The sequence below is a fragment of the Dipodomys merriami genome, unplaced genomic scaffold (assembly GCF_024711535.1).
Source record: "Dipodomys merriami isolate MVZ:Mamm:240054 unplaced genomic scaffold, mDipMer1.0.p SCAF_3, whole genome shotgun sequence".
NCBI classification, from domain to species: domain Eukaryota; kingdom Metazoa; phylum Chordata; class Mammalia; order Rodentia; family Heteromyidae; genus Dipodomys; species Dipodomys merriami.
Window position 1 is genome coordinate 23,659,502 of NW_027204492.1, and position 19,100 is coordinate 23,678,601.

Sequence of the window (19,100 nt, forward strand, 5' to 3'; positions counted from 1 at the left end):
AGCTACTTTTCTACCCAGACATCCATGTATTCATCCTGCCTTTAGGGAAACAGCTGGATAAGACTGTTATCTTTTAAGGCTAAGTGATCAATTTTATTATCATATTATTTTACTTCATTTGCACCATAGCTGAATCAGCCATAACATAGGCTGGGAAGTTTTGATTGGCAGTGGTAACCAGGTTTGGTTGGACCCTAGAATTAAACCATCTTCCATAGTCCCTGCATGAGACCCTTAAGGTGATTGAGTCCATTCATGTATGCCCCGATTGTAGTGTCTTGCCCCTTTCAAGGAAGATTCTAAATTCCATTTTAATTTGTTTGCTTTTTTAACTGCAAAGATTCAGGCACAGATATAAAATGTCAAGATTTTTTTCTGTTGTCAAAAGGAGAGCCACAGTTTTAAAAGTACAAAAACGAAAGGGCAGATGCCACTTATTAAATTATTAGCGTTTTTGTTTTGATTTGAAAGAGGTTGACATTTTAAGCAGCCATTTCTTTTTCACTCACTTTTATTGGCATGTATGGATTGTCTATTTCAAATGCCTGTCATTGACATTAAACACAAAGTGGGAAATGACCTCACTGGAGCTAGCCCCCCAACTGTGTGTCCCAGTCCTGTAGGCTCTTATGATTTGGTTCACACAGACTTCAGAATGGGGAAGCCATTCAGATAGTAGGCTTTGAGGGCCACCTGAGTTTCACAAATGTGTTCTCTGAACTCCTAATTCTCTGAATTAATAATTACTTTTTAGGTAATAATTATTTCTGCATACCAAGTTACTTCTGGAGATGTTTAATAGCTTTATTGAAATACAATTCACACTATAAAATATATCAATTTTGCAAGGATATATCAAATGCTTGAGTTTTTGGTAACTATCACCAAAATCCAGTTTTAAAATACTTTAACCACAGCAAAAAGATCATACCCTTTCCCACAGCCCCACTAAAAGCTCTTTCTTTACTTTTCTGATAATTTTATTCTGGGAAAGAAGCTTTACTTTGAATAATTTTTAAAGCAACATTTGTTCATTTTATTACTAATCTGTATAGGCATTGTATATCTAACCAACTGGTTACACTTGCCAGAAAAAAAGAGCTGAAGCTAGTTTTGCCATTCCATTTCAGCCTGACCTTTGACACAAACAGCTGTCATGGGACATTTATGAAGTCTAAATTCTACCCCCAAAGGCAGTTTTAGAAGTAGGAATATTAAGTGCAAGGAAGCATCTTTGGGGACTCCAATTTAGAAAGCAGTGCTCTTTCCCCTCAGGTCAGATGGTCTTTTCTGACCGATTAAGGCAAGAGCAAGGTCTTTCCAAATCCCCCCTCTCCATGTCTTCCCCCATGGGATGGAGGAATAACTCTTTAGGCATACTGCTTTTTATCTGAGACAAATAGTAGATTAGAAACAATCTTCCTCCAATTTGTTCCTACTGGTTAAAAAGACATATAAAATTAGATTGGATGTCTACTGCCATTCTATTCTTCAGTTTGTCTTTGACTCTAAAAGCATTATGTAGGGGGTAGTTTCCATTAGGCAATGTTTTCAGACCATTTGTCATTTCAGCTGCAGCAATTATTTTTACCTAACAATTAACTGGTTTTGTGAAGAAATTTTCCACCAATATTATGCCTAATATGTATAGACTATACTTTCACCAAGATAAAAACGCTAGGAACTTGTATTTTCACCATTATTTCTTCACAATATATTCTTGTAGTGGTTATAGAGAAACTTGGTTTTAAAAATGGGGGGAAATGTGCATAGAATTCCACTACTTCCAAACCTAGCATATCTTTTATCAAACATATCTCCTAATGTTTCCTACTACTCAAATGTTTAAAATCATTAGAAAGAACAATCCAGAATACTAATTAGGCATCATCATCTGTGTGAAATGAATAAAGAATTAAAAAAAAAACTTGGCCTTCATGATCTGCTAGTAGTTTGTCACAAAATGGTTTTATAGGGAGGGGAAGTAAATTCCATTGAGCACACTGGAGTATCTCCCAGTTTGTGTTTATATCCTTTCAGTCAAGTAGTAAGAGAAATATGTATTTTGCTCCTTGTTCATAAGTCTGAAAAATGGTTTCTTCTTTGAAATCAGCATAAAGCACCACCCTCTGCCTTCCAAGGAGAATTTTATTTTAAACTTATTTACAAGCCTCAGAAGAACTTCTGAGCAAGGTAGCAGGAGGGTATGAGTAGTGTGCTTACATTTTTTCTCCTACAAAACAGACAGCTTTCTGGCAGAGGAAGTAAAACTTAAAGATGAAAATGTGCACCAAGCCACATTCAAGAGGATTTCACTCTTGACTATAAACATGACACCCTGTCCTTAGCAGTAAGTTGGTCTTCATGTAAAAAAAACTGTACGTTTTCCCAGGATCTTTTTATTCTATTTTCAAAATCAGCATGTGTGGCAGAATAAAGTGGAAGGGAGGCAACAGTAATTGATCAAGATTCCCAGAAACATGAACAAAATATTTTCAGGGCAACCTTTTCAAGAAGGATTGGTGTTTAAATCATTGTTGCTAGATGGTATGGACTGGTTCTATGTAATGGAAGGTTAAACAGATTCTTGAAACAACAAAAACACCCTTCAAAATGATCTATTTTTCCAGGGCAGTACAAAAGGGGTTTGCCCATTTTTGTTTTGATTGCTTCAGCTTTAAACAGGAATGGTAATTTCACTACACAGGCACTTTAGTACCTTGCATGAAAGCAAGACATCAATTGTTGAGATGTAATCAGAAAGTACATTGCCTTATGTTTTATTTCCTTTAATCATTCTTCTTTTTTGATGGAGTACTGGGCTTTCTAATCGAAAAGAGGAGTTTTAGAATTGCAAGCTTAGAAGAATGGGTTAGAATAGCCATCTTTAGTTTTTAAATTGCCAGGAGCCTGGTAATAACATGTCATTTTGAGGGTAATTGTTAACTATACTGTTATATTGATATAAAAATGGAGATCTACCTGTGAAAAATAGATGTTAATAGAAAATCTTACTATTTTCAAGCTAATAATTGGAAACATTTTTGAATTGTGTACCCTATAGTGCATTGCTGAAATACTGACATGTTACAAACTGGTTTTCTCATTTATTAAGAAACATATCATAGTCTCATTGGTAGAATATTCAGTTCACAATCATCAGAAGATTTCTTTTCAGTGATGTTGTGTGAATATCCTTTCAGTTATTATCCACCTCCTCCTAGATCATTTAAATTGCTGCATTGATCACACTTCAATTAAATATTTTGGGGAAAGTGGAATTCATTCTTGTTAAGATTACTTAACTATTCCAAGTCTTAAATTTTCTTAAAAGCTCAAGTAATAAATTAGTGATCCTCAACTTATTTCATAGTTTTGAAAAAAACAATTTGTTAATATGGAAAGTCACAGATGCAATTGGCAAATTATATATTTAAAAAGGTAGCCAGGCCAGACTAGGCACTGGTGGCTCATGCCTATAATCTTAGCTACTCAGGAGGATGAGATCTAAGAATCACGGTTCAAAGCCAGCCCAGCCAGGAAACTATGTGAGACTCTTTTTTTGGGGGGTGAGGAGTGTTGTAGGGCTGAAACTCAAGGCCTAGTCACTGTACATGAGTTTTTTTGCTCAAGGTTATGAGCAAAAAAACTCTAGATCACTAACCTAGTGATCTAGGTTAGTGATCTACCCCTTTCAGCCACAGCTTCACTTTCAGTTTACAGGTGGTTAATTGGAGTAAGAGTCTCAGTGCACTAGCCTTGAGCATGAAAACTCAGGGACAGTGCTCAGGCCCTGAGTTCAAACCCCCAGTCTAAACCCCCCAGAAAAAGTAGAATCACCCTGAAAGAGAAAGTAAAAGTAAATAAATTTTAAAGCCAAAGATTATATGATAGGTGGGATATCTGGTTCCCTGAAGGCCCTTTCCAATTGTATATTGGTGCCCTTGTATGCATGTTTTACCCTTTTATTTGTTTTTTAGTCCAACAATGTTCCTATCTCAGAGTAATCGATAATTCTATTATAAGGCTTTAGGACTAAAAGCCAGAAGAGAACTGAGGAAGACATTTCGGGAAGTGTTTAGGGAGAGTAACAGGCAGTCCAAGGAGATAAATAGCAAGAGGCAACAGGAAAAGCATAAGGCTGCTCAGTGTAACTGCATTCATTCATTTGCTGTCAGTTATTTCAATCTGATGCATTGGCATGCCTTCTCACAACATGGATGGCTTCCCTGCCCTGGCTCATTCTGGACTGACTTGAGCTATTTAGTACAGCACTCCTTGTTCCTTGGATTTTCTGCCCAAGCTCAGCAGGTTTGCAAAATCATTAGGTTGTGTACAAGGAAACAAGAGACTCAAATCCTATATTCAACATTTGCTGAGCACTTGTAATGACTTGGCCACAAGGATTGGCACTAAAATACAGAAAAGAATAAGACAGAGGGTCTGCCTTCCAGGAGCTCTTTCAGGTTCTAATGGAGAAGACAGAAGAGTAATGAAAACTGTTTCATACAATGTAAGTGTTGTAATACAGCTTTGGAAAACAAACTATGGGTATACAAAGAAGGGATGACTGACTTCTTGGCTAGAACGTTTGAGCTGAAATTTGAAGGGTAGGTAGATGTTCCCCAAGTAGACAACAAGAAGAGGGCATTCAGGATAGAGGGAATAAAGAACATGTGCCCAAAAAAAGCCAAGAGGAATGGATGTCTGTAAAACTATTAGTAGCTTGCTATGGCTTTTTCACAAGATACAAGTGAGAGTGCAATGAGATAGGAGACTGAAGAGGTAGGAAAGGGTCAAATCATGAAGGACATTGTGTTTCTTAACAAAAAAGAATGTGCCCTTTATCCTACAGGGGATATGGAGGTCTTGAATGGCATTAAGCCACAGATAAATGACCTCTGTTGCAACAGTGTGGACAATGGTTTAGAGATCGGCGTGCATGAAAACCAAGAAACCAAGAAGTTAAGGAACACTGAACCGAACTAGTAATAACTGGAATGCAGAAGAAAAACTTAGTTTCAATATATTTAAAGGATAGGCTCAATGGGAATTAGAAAATAATTAGGTTTAGAAAGTGAAAGGAAAAGAGTCATGGTAATGATCAGATTTCCGATTTAGGTAACTATATGACAGAGATACCACTCATGGTATCAATAGGAAACACAGGAGGAAGAGAAGCATTTGGAAGAGGTTGCAGAAAAATAAGTTTACTTATTATTTTCAAACTTTTTTGAGTTTGAAGTACCTATGTGGCCTCTAAGTAAAGGAATGTAGTAGGAAATTGCATATCAAATGAAAACTCTGGACAAAAGAAAGTTTTAGTATATAGAGATGTGAGTTAAAGTTGTGGGTATGGATAAAATTTCCCCAACAAAATGACTTCAAAGCATTTCCATAAGTCAGTATCTCTATTTCCTGCACTGATAATAGTGAGATGTGGTCCAAAAGAGTGGAAAATTCAAGTCACTTTCACATATTATTGAAGCGCATTCTAGCAATAGAATTTCTTTCCTTCTCACAAAAATAGATTGCCTGCCCGATTGTGTTTTGCTAAAGTTAATATTAAAGTTGACTGACACTCACTTTTAAAGAACCAGTTGCATACTGAGGGCAATTTGAAATCAGACAGGTGTGTGCTAGGCATCCGGACATAATTCAGCCAGAGATGAAAAATTAGCCACAGAGGATTGCCAGGGCCCAGAGTGAACAGAATATTGTTAGAAGTTAGTTATCAAATATTTTATTGAGATGTTCACACTCAACTTTAGATATACTGATTCTATCTTTCCTCTTCCCATATAGACAAACTGAGGTAAAGTATTATGATACTATTTTGTGGTTATACAGTTAAACAAAACTAAGGGCAGTGCATTTCACTCTCAAGTTCTCTTATTTTGGCAAAAATTACTTCCTATTCTGAACAATTAGGGCCAAATTTAACTTTTACTGAGATTGATTATTGTATGGTAACTGCCCTTTTCATTCTCTTTTTTTCCCTTGTGCCTAGGAATCATACATAAAGGGAATGGGGAAAATATGTTCATTTCCCAGCAGCCCCCAGTCATAGCAACTATAATGGGTAATGGACACCAAAGGAGTGTAGCCTGCACTAACTGCAATGGCCCGGCCCACAACAACAAACTCTTTGCTCCTGTAGCATTAGCTTCTGGCCCTGATGGTAGTGTGTATGTTGGTGACTTCAATTTTGTAAGGAGAATATTTCCCTCAGGAAACTCATTAAGCATTTTGGAATTAAGGTAAGTCTTTTCTAATCTCTACATTTACATAGTGGATAAAGAAAACAGCAAGAATAAGATAACATGAAGAGACAAGGTATTGCCAAAAAGTCAGAAAATTCATTTGCCTACAAATGTACCACCGAGTTAAGATGCAGGGATACAAATAATGATCAACATACCCACTTCTCCTATGAAGGAGCCTTTGAGCACTGCTTTACAGAACTAAGAAGTGTTGACATCCTTGTATATAAGACCTCCCCTATCTACACTGTTGTCTCTGACCAGAATCTCAATACTTCCAAGCACCCAGTTAAGTCACTCACTCATTGCTGTTCACTACAAAAACTAATAAATACTGTCTATTCCATTATAACAGGTAGAAGTATTGCCAGATCCAAAAGGTTGCACATTCCCATATTTTTTGAAGTAGTCATTTATAAAGAAGAAATGGATGTCTATTTTTTCATGGCATAATAAGGAAGGAAGAACAAGTTCTTTACCTATACAAGCATAAGTCCATGAAGATTAGAAAACATTCATCTTCAGATTTTCTTTTACTTTTTAAAATTGTGGAGTAGGATGAGTCTTCACTGGCCTCCTGTTTGGCAAGTTTGCAGCCTTTACCACCCACTTTACCAAGACCATCTGGGTTATTGAATCCCTCATCATCTTTTTAAAACTTTGCACATACTACTTATACAAAAAGGTTGCATTCTGTTATTTCCATATGTGCATATAAATCAAGTTCACCCATTACATTTACTCCCTTATCCCTTTCTCCCTTTTTGTTATGACTTTAATGGGTTTCATTACTCTACTAACAATGCATAAATGTAATTTGATCATTTTTGCCCTCATAGTGCTTTCTCCTTTTCCCTTGCCCTCTCCAGTTTATTATCCCAATAGTCCCACATTTATGTTCAAGTCTTTCTTTTTCTTTCTTGTTTTTTAGATCTAGATTCTGTATATGAGAGAAAAAATGCAATATATTTCTGAGTCTGGTTTGTTTTGCTTAACATAGTAATCTCCAGTTCTATCCTTCCATCTGTTGTTTCCTGAAAGAAACGTAATTCCATTTTTCTTTATGGATAAATAATTCATATAACATAACACATAAATTTTATATATGTGCATATATGTATATACATGCATGTGTATATGCATAAATAACACATGTGTGTTATATATAGCATATGTAATACACATATATAATGAACACATACATGTATTATATATATGTTATACACTTAATGTATATGTGTGTTATATAAAATACATATAAATTAAACACTTTTTTTCTTTTCCATTCTCCCATTGATGGGCACCTAGACTGATTTTGTAGCTTGTCAATTGTAAATACTGCTTCTATAAACATAGATTCAGGAATCTCTATTACATGTTGATATTTGCTCAAGAGAGCTAGAGCAAAATCATATGGTAGCACTACTTTCATTCCTTTGAAAACCTCCATACTGATTTCTGTAGTGACCATATTAATTTAAATTCTAACACTGAGTAAGAATAACTTCGCACATACACATCTTTCACAGCTAACAGCACTTGTATTTGTTTCTTTGATGATAGCCTGGTATAAGATGGAATCTTAAAGCCATTTTGATTTGCATTTTCTTTATGGCTAAGAATGTTGAGCACTTCCACATGTATTAATTAATCTTTGAATCATCTTACTCTGTTCAAGATAGTTTTTTGAGAACATAAAGAATTTTAACACCTTTTTGTAAGGACTTCACACTTTCTATATTCCATATCCCAAACTTACATACAGATTACAACTAAATCAACCATGGCTTAATCAGTTTATTTCTTCCCATGCCTCTCTAAAGCTATAAGATCATGTATGGGACCTATGAAGTTCAGGAAAAACAAACTATCCTCTTCTATTTCATTAGGGATAAACCTGGTTTTGATCCCCTAGGTAAACAGGTAGAGCCTTCCTTCTAAATGATATGACAGCATTATACCTGACACATGTCTGTGGAAATTGAAGCTAAAAGTTTGTCTATATTGCATAAGATTTTTGATGCTGTATATTAACAATTCCATAAATGAATTTTTGGTGGGGTACCTCCTCCATGAGCTTAAAAATAATGACTAAGAGAGCAGATATGTTGATAGAACAACTTGTATGTACAAAACACTATCAAGTCCAATCAGAACACATACGAAGCCTAGGTCATTATTATTTAACATTTACACTCACAATAGCATGGAAATTTGAATTTATAAGTCCATTTCTTGAAATTTTTCAGATTTTCATGCTTACTTTGAAATCTACCTTCCTTTTCTCAGAGTAAGTTATTCCTTTACACATTTTTTCACATTAATTCACTCCAGTATTAATACATTTCTTAATTATAATTGCAAACGCTGTCACAGGGAAGAAAGCTGTTAAATCCCTTAGCTAATAAAAACCAGACTGTAAAGTTAAGACTTTACCAAGACAAAGCACATCTAGAAAGTCTAGAAATGCACTACTTCATATTACCCCACCCTAATCAGGGAGTTGTCATCTCCAGTAGTATATTTCTTTGGGCACCTATTTACTGGAAAGTCAACAGGAAGATGAAAAAATGGTTGCATGGCTGAGTTAAGAAATGATTTACATAATAGACTACACTGTTTCCAAAAACCCTAGAGGTAGTCTAGCTGCATGATGCCAAACATGCATGGAAACACTGAATAATTTATTCAATACTGAGCATTTTCAGTCATGTGGATATTGGCTGTGAAGTAAAGATCTTGCTTGCAACGTTAACCTTATAAGGGACATACCATTCCTATATAGCTAATTCCTCAAAAGAAATGTAATTCCTCAAAGGAAAAGTAATAAAATTACCTATATAAGCAAAACAAAACATGATCTTAATATAAGGAAACCCCAGCTAAGGTTAGTTCCTTTTTGTAATTTAAATATAAATTTACTTAAGGTAGAGGAATTGTCATTAACTGATGAGATGCTCTCTTGGTCAAGAATCCTTAACAGATTAACTAGTATATGTCTGAGTCAAGCAGAAAAGGTCAGATAAGTTGATCTTAGGGAAATGAACCCTAAGATATGTATTCAAATGTTTTTTTTTCTTTCATGCGATTGTTCCTAACACATTTATAAGATTATTTCTTTGTTGCTTCTTTATGTCCCTCCCCCACGGTATAACCCCTGCTTTCACTGTATTTGATGTCGGTATAATTTGTGGAGGGGAAGGGAAAAAACAAATCATTTAAATAAGGATACAGGTGGACCCATTGCAACAATGAGACGTACAAGTCGTTATGTCGAAAACGAACTTTATAACTTTGGTGGCGGGAGGAGGAGGGTTGGGTAGGGGGGCGGGGGGAGGATGGGAAGGGATGGAAAGGGGAAACAAAGGAGGAGGCTACAATGCTTGATAAGAAATGTACTCATTATCTGGCCCATTTAATTGTAACCCCTCTGTACAGTATTTTCACAATAAAAGAATTTTTTAAAAAAAGAATCCTTAACAGTTCACATCTTGCATCTTAGTCCTTACAGACTTCAACACAATGTCTTTTTGAAGTATAAAATACAAAAATTGGGACCCTAATTGCAAATTACTTTTTCAGTATGAATAAAAATTAAATCCAGGCACAGTAGCTATGCTTGAAGAGGCAAAGATCAGGAGGATTGCAGTTCCAGACGAGCCTAGTCAAAAATGTTCATGAGACTCAATCTTCAGTAATAAAAAGCTAGACATGCTTATCATTATAGCTACACAGGAAGCATAAACAAGAGCATCTCAGTCCAGGCTGGGCTGGAATAAAGAAGAGCTTATTTGAAAAGCAAGAAAATTTATTTTCTGGCAATTTGAAATGTTTTACAACACAATGTGTTATTACTCCATAACACTGCTTTCTCTCATGTGACAGTGCTTTAAATGCATAGGCATGTACACCCATAAACTCATACATTCTGGTTCTCAATTAGCCTATTTCATATATATATATATATATATGCATATATATATATGATACAGTACAGAGGAGTTACAGTTACAAGAGTAATGTAATGAGTACATTTCCCATCGAACCTTGTTACCCGCTCCTTTGTTTGTCCCCTACTCTCCCTTCCCTCTCCACTTCCCCAACTCCTCATCCAACCCCCAAAATTGTAAAGTTTGTTGTCAATATAGTGTATTGTACATTTCATTGTTACAAAGAGTCAAACTGTATCCTTCTTTCAGCATTTTGTTATTTCCCTTCCCTTCCCCAAATTAGAAAAATGTATACAAGATGCAGGACACCGGAATCAAATACAGTGAAAACAGAGGTTATATCATGGGGGAAGAATATACAAAAGAAACAAAAAAATCACATAGTACATTAAAAACAGTGACAAAGGAAAAACCTTTTGTGTCCCTGTCTTAGCTTTCATTTCACTTAGCATCATCTTATATGGTTATATGTACAAAGCTTTTGACCTTTTCTGCTTGTCTGGTAAGATTATCCTAGATGCCCTTCTGTAGATGAATGGATCAAGAAAATGTGATATATATATATATAAATATAGATATAGATATAGATATATAATGGAATTCTGTGCCTCCATCAGAAAGAATGGCATCACACATTTGTTTAGAAATGGAAGACTTGGAAAAAACTATATTAAATGAAGTAAGCCAGACCCAAAGAAAGAAATATAGATTCCATGGTTTCCATTATAGGCAGTAACTACTATACGTCTAGGATAATCTTACCTATCTGGCTTATCTGAGATGTGAACTTTTAGACTTGTTTAACAATTTTTGTTACTTTTAGACCTCTTTAAGAGTCTATGTGCCAGACGCCAGTGGCTCACCCCTGCAATCCTAGCAACTCTGGAGGTTAAGATGTGAGGATCGTGGTTCACAGTAAAGTCTGTGAGACTCATCTCCAATTAGCCACCAGAAAACCACAAGTGGCACTGTGGTTCAAGTAGTAGAGCACTCGTCTTGAGCTGAAGAGCTGAGGGATAGCGCCCAGGCCCAGAGTTCAGGCCCCATGACCGACAAAAAAAAAAAAAAAAAAAAAAAAAAAAAAAAAAAAAAGAGTCTATATAAGGTGCTGAGCCCTCTCCCTGGAAAGATTATCTTACCTTAAATTATTCATGATTCAAGGGGCCACATTTCACATCCCTTGACACCCCTATACTATGCCAGCAACCTGTCCCTAAAGTGAAGCTCAATTATAGATTCACAGTTAAAATCTCCCACTAGATTAGGTTCAAAGAGAAAATAGTTCTCCCTTCTCTAGTCCAACACTCCTATGACAGACCTCATAGAAATAAGCTGATTGAATATACATGATCATTTTTATCTAATTGACAACTCCCTCTTTGACTATAGCTAAAAATATCAAACCAGGTTATGTTGGCAAATATTAACTTTCATATTTACCCACAAATTTATAGAGTTCTTATCAGATTCACTTATTTATCAAAAGCATCTATCCTAATCAGTAATATATATATATATATATATATATATATATATACATTGACTCTTTCATATATAACTTGTGGCTTTATATAGTTATGTAACTCTTTCAGACTTAAACTTTCTATGGAGCAACAAGTTAGTTTAAGACGGCCATACTATCTTAAGAACCATAATGCTTATTGAAGTTTACTGTGTTCATACAAACTTAATTTGGTACCAGTTTTGTTGTTATTCTTGTTAAAATCAGTTAATTTAATTTTGTCCACTCTGTGTACCTTAGTAATTTTACTTTGGTTATTTCTTTCTTTTTCTTTCTTTATTTTTTAATTTTATTGTCAAGATGATGTGCAGAGGGGTTACAGTAAGGTAGTGAGTTTTACCAGAGCTAATATTTGAAACCAACCCAGATGCCCCTCAGTAGATGAATGGATCAAGAAAATGTGCCATATATATATATATATATATATATATATATATATATATATATATATATATATATATATATATATATATATATATATGAACAATGGAGTTCTATACTTCATTCAGAAGGAGTGGCACTGCTCTATTTGTAAGGAAATGGAAAGACTTAGAAAAAAATCATATTAAGTGAAGCAAGCCACACCCAAAGAAACATAGGTCCCATGGTTTCCCTCATTTGTAATAATTAGTATATGTCTAAGATAATCCTAGTAGATGAGCAGAATAGCTCAAACACTATGTACATATGACCATATAAGATGATGTCAAGCGAAATGAACTCCAATATATGGATACATCTTATATTTCCTTCCCTTCCATGTTTTGTCTGCTATATTGGTAAACTTGAACAACTCTAGATACCAAGGTACATTTCAAAGATGGGAAGACTATGTATTTTTACACCTAAAGTTATATTAAACCTACACTATCACCAACTGATAGTTGTTCATGTGTCCTCAACATAACTTCATTTTTATTGGTTGCCAATCATTCATTCCCTCTGGTCCCCTATGGGCTGAACAGGATGAGAAATTAGAAGTCAATGATGTCATTACTATTAGATATATGCCAATAGGAAAATTTCTTATTATTATTCCCCTTTTGCTTGATTCCTGTGAAAATGTGCTTATTCACAAATTCACATTATAATGTTTCCTTCCAGTAGAAGATTGAGGTAAGATAATAAAGAAGTAAAGCTTATAAAATAATGTAATTAAAACTAAAGGAGTTTCAAAATACATTCTCTGAAGACATGTTTCTTTTTTACTATTTTATATTAATTGTGTCAAGGAGTTTTGTTGTTTAATTCCCATACATGCACATACTGTTTCAATTATATTCACCCCCTATATTACTATCTTAAGATACATCCTTTCTTATGCAAGATAACTTAGGTCATGTTTTCCCTAGAGATTTGCATCTCATATTCAAGTATGCATTGATACGTATGTATATATGTACATACATACTAGCAGAGTGGAGGGGTGTCAAGGGAGGTGAAATGTGGCCCCTTAAATCATAAACAATTTGGGGTAATATATTCTTTCCTGGGTGAGAGCACAGAGTCTTACATAAGTGTATATACATACAGACAGACAGACACAGACACACATTTTAGTCGCATAAAACTGATAACAGGTTTCTGATTTTAACAGCAGAAGGATCCATGAAGTTGCAAGGTCCAAAATCATGTCTAGTTCATGCCTGGCAATTTAAAATCTCTACACAGTTTGATTCCTTTTGATAACCAGAAACTTAAATACCTCTGAAGAAAGACCATTACAACTTTTGACTACTCTGTTAATTTTTTTTCTATCTTATATTCAACTTGTCTGCTGTCTTAAAGCATCTAGTTAGTGCAGGCAGATGTAGCAGCACAGAAGTCGCTTTCCTTTTTTGCTTGAGAAATTTTCACAAATATGAGTACAACTACCATAGATCCTTGCCTTTCTTTTCTTCAGTTCAAATAAGCCCAAGTCATTCAATTATTTCTCATCAGTTATGGTTGTTTCTTTTTTCTTTAGTCATAGCCTCAGGGCCACCTTTTCGTTTTCTAAAACTAATAGGTATAATTATATAAGTAAAAATAGAATATACCATATCAAGTTCTCTGTAAGAATTCAACTATGCAATATACCCTTGCTCCCCTCTCATCTTCTAATTTCACAACTCTATTAGAAAACCCATTAAGCATGACTGCAAGTGATTTATTCTTCATCAAAACCTTGCACTGCTATTTTTTGGGGACTTCGTGATTCTCTGGATATTTATTTTGTCCTTCCCTTAAACTGACAGCAAAAAGAAAATGAGAGATTGGTAAATGCTTCTTAGTATCTTCAGTAATTTGAACTTGACAAATGTCAATGTGACATAAAAATTTCTCTAGAGATTTTACTGTGTCTTTTTCCATAACTAGTTAATAGTTCTACATTGTTCTCAGGACTTGACTCCTATCATTGATTATGGAGTGGACTTGGAATAATACACATCTAGGGCCATTTGGCCTGTTGAGAGGTAGTAGAATTTATAGAGCACTCGAATGAAGGAAGAAATGGATACTGGGCTTTGGAGAACCCTGAAAATAGCTTAGAAATGATTATGAACCATCATCTTGTCCTGGACACTAGAGCTACAAATGCTAGAAATACTAATTACAGATTAAATTTGTGGCTACTTCCCTCAGAGATTAAAAAATGGTTATCAGTGGTACCCAAAGGTTCTTTATGTCTCACCCCTACATATCTTGTAGAGCCAAGCATGGTGGTACATACCTCTGATCCAGACTGAGGCAAGAGAATAGGAAATTCTAGGCCTGTCTATTCTACACAGTGAGATCCTGTTTCAAAACTCAAAATGAGCTGGACACTGGTGGCTAACACCTATAATCCTACCTATGCAGGAAGATGAGATTTAGAGGATTGAAGTTCAAAGCCAAGCCAGGCAGAAAAGCACACCAGAATAATCAGCAAAATTACAGATTAGAGGCATGATTCAAGTGATAGAGAAACAGCCACGAGCAAGGAAGCAGAGTGAGAGCTCAAGACCCTGAGTCCAAACCATAGTACCAACACAAGAAAAAGAAGCATCTTTGCTTGTTTTTCATAGGTTCTTAAGTTTCCACTATAAGAAATGTGCTCTTTTGAATTAAAACTTTATCCTTTAAGAGCTGCTAGCATAAGAACTTTAGGATGAACCATCAAGCTAAAATCATCCATTATTCCCTGGACAGGGGTTCATTTATCAGATTCCTTTTAAAAACTGATATCTGAAAGCATGGGCCCTAAAATATAAAGGAATGAGCTGTGATAAATGTGAGGAACAGAGCTAGTGCATTGTGGGAAGGTGTTCAGTATACAGTTGCTGGAGTTGGTTAAGTCAATGGTAAAGCAAAGTTGGCAACGGATGTTCACAGAAAGAAGACTATAGTATGATGAATAGGAAAGGCAATCCATTGTTCAACACCAAATATTTCTGAAACAACACATAGAGACTATGTTAAATCTTTAGATTAATTTGAGGAGTACTATGGTTTGAGTTCCTCCAAAATTTATATCGAAATGTGCTGAAATACTCTAATACTATAACATTAAGAGGTGAAACTGAGAAGAAAATTAAGAAGAGATAAAGGTTTACACCACACAGTTCATTATGACTCCTTTGATGCCAAGTCACTAAACAACAGTTCCATAGTAGACATGACTCCCTTTTATCCTTACCACAAAAATAAAAAAAAGAATATATGGCAGGCACAAAAGGACAAAGACATATGATTGTGTTTATGTAAAATATTCAGAATAGCAAATCCATACAGAAATTATGGGGTTTTTTAAATCAATGTATGTGCCTATTCAGGGACTTAAACTCAAGACCTCATGATCTCACTTAACTTCTTCACTCATAGCTGGCACTCTACCACTTAAGTCACACCTCTCCACATTTAGAAATTTGATTTTTGTTACCTGGAGCTGAGGGAGTGGTAAATGGGGAATTGCTACTAGCAAATAGGCACAGCATTCCTTCATGGAGTGATGAAAATGTTCTGGAATTGGATGATAGTAATGGTTGTACAATTCTCTACATATACTGGAAACTGGTAAATCGTATTTTTAGAAGGGTGAATTTTATGGCATATAAACCATGACTCAATAATGTTCTTTTAGGTTATAAAGGAAGAATAATAACCCTTTCCAACATCTGGAGCTTGGGAGATTCAAAGAATAATATACAAACCCTATAATTAGGAGCATTTTTTGTTCTAAAAAGATTTGTGATTACACACCTTGCTCCTAAGTCATGACAGGCTTCAAATCAGTCAGTTGCTGGATGCTGATACTCACTGATGAGCCTAGGTACTAGTGATGAGCTCCCACACTGGCATCTCAGCATGTAGTCAGTTGCTACCTAGACAGCAGGCTGACTTTGGTGGCGGTTCAATACTAAATCCTTAACTAAAAGTAATTCTGAGACAGAACAAGGTCACACACTGGAAATAAATTCCGTCATTTTCACTTCCTCCCTCTGAGATGTTAATGAGAGAAGCTGCTCTGTGTAATATGGGACATCTTTCCAAATTCACAATGACATTTTTGGCAAGATCAGAAGCAGCTGCAAGAAAAATCAAGCTATTCCCCTCCTTACTCCTTGCCACCACCTAAGAACTTTAAAACCCTTTGTAACCAAACAAATGATTTTATACCATGAGAATCTGTTATAAATGAATCTGTGTTTTTATCACATTTTTCTATGATTTTTCACAACTAAACTTTCTTTGGGAGCATCAGTTATGATACAGTGATACCAATGAATCTCAAATACGCTTATCATTTAGAAGCCATAAAAACAAGCAAGTATCTGTGGTACTACTGAAGGAAGAAACTGAAAAAGGTGCAAATGCCTAAGGCAGGTTTCCAATCAGAGCTATGCATCCTCACTGGTCACCCACAGAAAACCTACTGTTTTGAGATAGACAGAGGGGAAACTAAAATTCAGTGGAAACTGACCTGTGCCCAGCTAGTAAAATCCCAGAAAGTTTTCTCTTTTTTTTTTTTTTGCCAAAACAGTTGAGTCCATTTTAACCTGTAGTTTCCAGTTAAATAACTTTGTATCTATTCTTTTTTCTGATGTTGCAGACATTTTTTAAATTTCACAAAACATTTTGTTATCTTCATGTTTCCAAATGACAGACTTAAAAGGATTTTAAAAATTAAAATCACAATAATTCACAGATGATTATAGCCTTTTAATTCTAGGCAGACTTGACCCAAAATCAGAACTGTACATATTTCAACCTCTGGATGAAAAAGCCTCATACCAAGTTGCAGAGTAGACTGATGTAGGCAGTAATACACTGTGCCAAGGAGCTCACAGATCAGGAATTGCCAGAGTATTCTGCTGCTGCTTCTCAGCTGACAATTCCATTTTGCCCATCCTGGTGACTCCCTTGGAGAATGGATAGGTGGAAGACCCAAAGATTTAATACTTGATATACATAATGTTTTATTAAACCTGTTTTGATGCAGGGGTTTTGTTGTCAGGGACAGTCTATCATGGCTTAACAGAAAACCCTTGTACTTTTATCTTCTTAAGAGGCTTAATATTGTTTAAAAAAATGAACACAGTAGACATCTCTATCTTATCTCAGACATCAGATAAGTGGCTTAGGCTTGGAGTTGAGATGCCTGTCCAACATATGACTTGATAATAAAACACAGTGGTTTTATATTTTGATAAAAGTAGTTAGGCCAGCAAGCTGGAGCCTACAGAGTCATTTGCAATGACTGCTTTTTTAATGCCTAACCTCACAAGCTAGTTTTGTGTAAAACAGGATTCCCAGGGCCCACCCTCATATTAGGATTCTGACTTAGTAGAGAGATCCCAAAAAACTGTTTAGACAAAATCCATAGTTTATGAAAAACCTTTCCAAAAACTAGCTTCAAAACACTCTCACTCCACTTTGACATTTAGGAGAAGTGTGGGAGGATTGGGTCTTTGGCTTGCACACCTAATGATCCCTTTTACTAAGTCCTAATTACTATAAGCAGAGTTAGGAATTTGCTGTGTCTGGTTACATTTGGTTTGTGGAATGATACTGATGACTGTCTGTTTGCTTTACTTGCTACTCCTGGACACATTGTGCACCCTAGAAACAGAGATACCAGACATAGGTAAGCAAATTATATGCATAGCTGCGTAATGCCCCCTCTTGCCTAAAGACCACCCTAAATAACATGTTGACAGGGAAATTGCAATTATTAAATATGGTTTAAGAAATCGGGCTGGGAATGGGGCTCAGGGGTAGAGTGCTTACCTTGCATGCATGAGGCCCTGGGTTTGATTCCTCACCACCACATAAGCAGAAAAAGCCAGAAGTTGCACTGTGGGCTCAAGTGGTAGAGCTCTAGCCTTGAGCTGAAGAAGTGAGGGACAGCACCCAGGCCCAGAGTTCAGACCCCATGACTGACAAAAAAAATATGAAAATGAATCTGAACATTGTGATTGGGTAAGTGTCTTCCAAAAGAAGAGAGCCCTTCAACTAAGTAGGAATTTTCTGGAGGATCAGAACTTACATTAAAGCAAACAAAGTAAAAGATGACAGTTTGGTTCTTCATTTGGAAAGCAAGGCCATACGTCTCATTAAGTTTTGCTAAGATGGTATCACAAATGAGTACACAAATTTAAACAGATTTGATATTTTCAAGTTGCAAGTATAGGGGGAGGATAATGTAACAATCTCCTTAGATTAAGCATACAGTTATCAAATTAGAAAACCATAACTAAGATAACTTTCTTTCCTTAACAGAAGATTGTATATGTTCATTTGATGATATGCTTTAATCAGACTCTTTTCTTTCATGTAACCTCATGGATTCTATTTATTCACACAAAAACGAAATAATAGAAAAACTTTAACCATTTCTCATTTCTCAGTGATGCTACATAGCTCTGAAATTACTTATAACAAGTATTTCCTATTCCATTTGTTTATGCATTGCACTTCTTCTCAATTCCTAAATTGCAAGGAAGAAAACATAGTTCTCTCCCAAATGCCAATTGTCATCAAAATGGCATTATCAAAGTTTTTAATTTGAATATTGTTTGAGAGATGCAACTTCCTAAATGCCAATGCACAAGATCAACCTTGGTGCTTTAACATAACTAGTTTTTAAGCAAATTAAGGTGGTTGTGAAATTACTTACTGGTAATGTGTTGCACATTATTAACTATGAGTTAATTGCTCGTTTAACAATCTATGTGATTTTAACCAGCATGACCAAAGTGATCTTTTCTAAATTGAAGACTACTTGAATGTAAAACTAATGAAAAGGTACCAGTAAGTCAAAAACTTAGGTTACAAAAGAAATCTTTACACAACTCAAATTGCAATACGCACTAGGATATGAAAGATTGAGGTAAAACACCACAT

General features: G+C 35.4%; 1 protein-coding gene across 9 annotated transcripts in view; it reads left to right on the forward strand.

Moving 5' to 3' along the window:
- Tenm1 (teneurin transmembrane protein 1) overlaps window positions 1-19,100 on the forward strand; it is an 875,459-nt gene that overhangs the window by 756,316 nt on the left and 100,043 nt on the right. For all 9 annotated transcript variants that reach the window (XM_070039761.1, XM_070039760.1, XM_070039769.1 and 6 more), the window contains 2 exons: window positions 6,011-6,260; window positions 17,821-17,841. In XM_070039761.1, coding sequence (XP_069895862.1) covers window positions 6,011-6,260; window positions 17,821-17,841 — 271 coding nt within the window. The remainder of the gene's footprint in view (window positions 1-6,010; window positions 6,261-17,820; window positions 17,842-19,100) is intronic.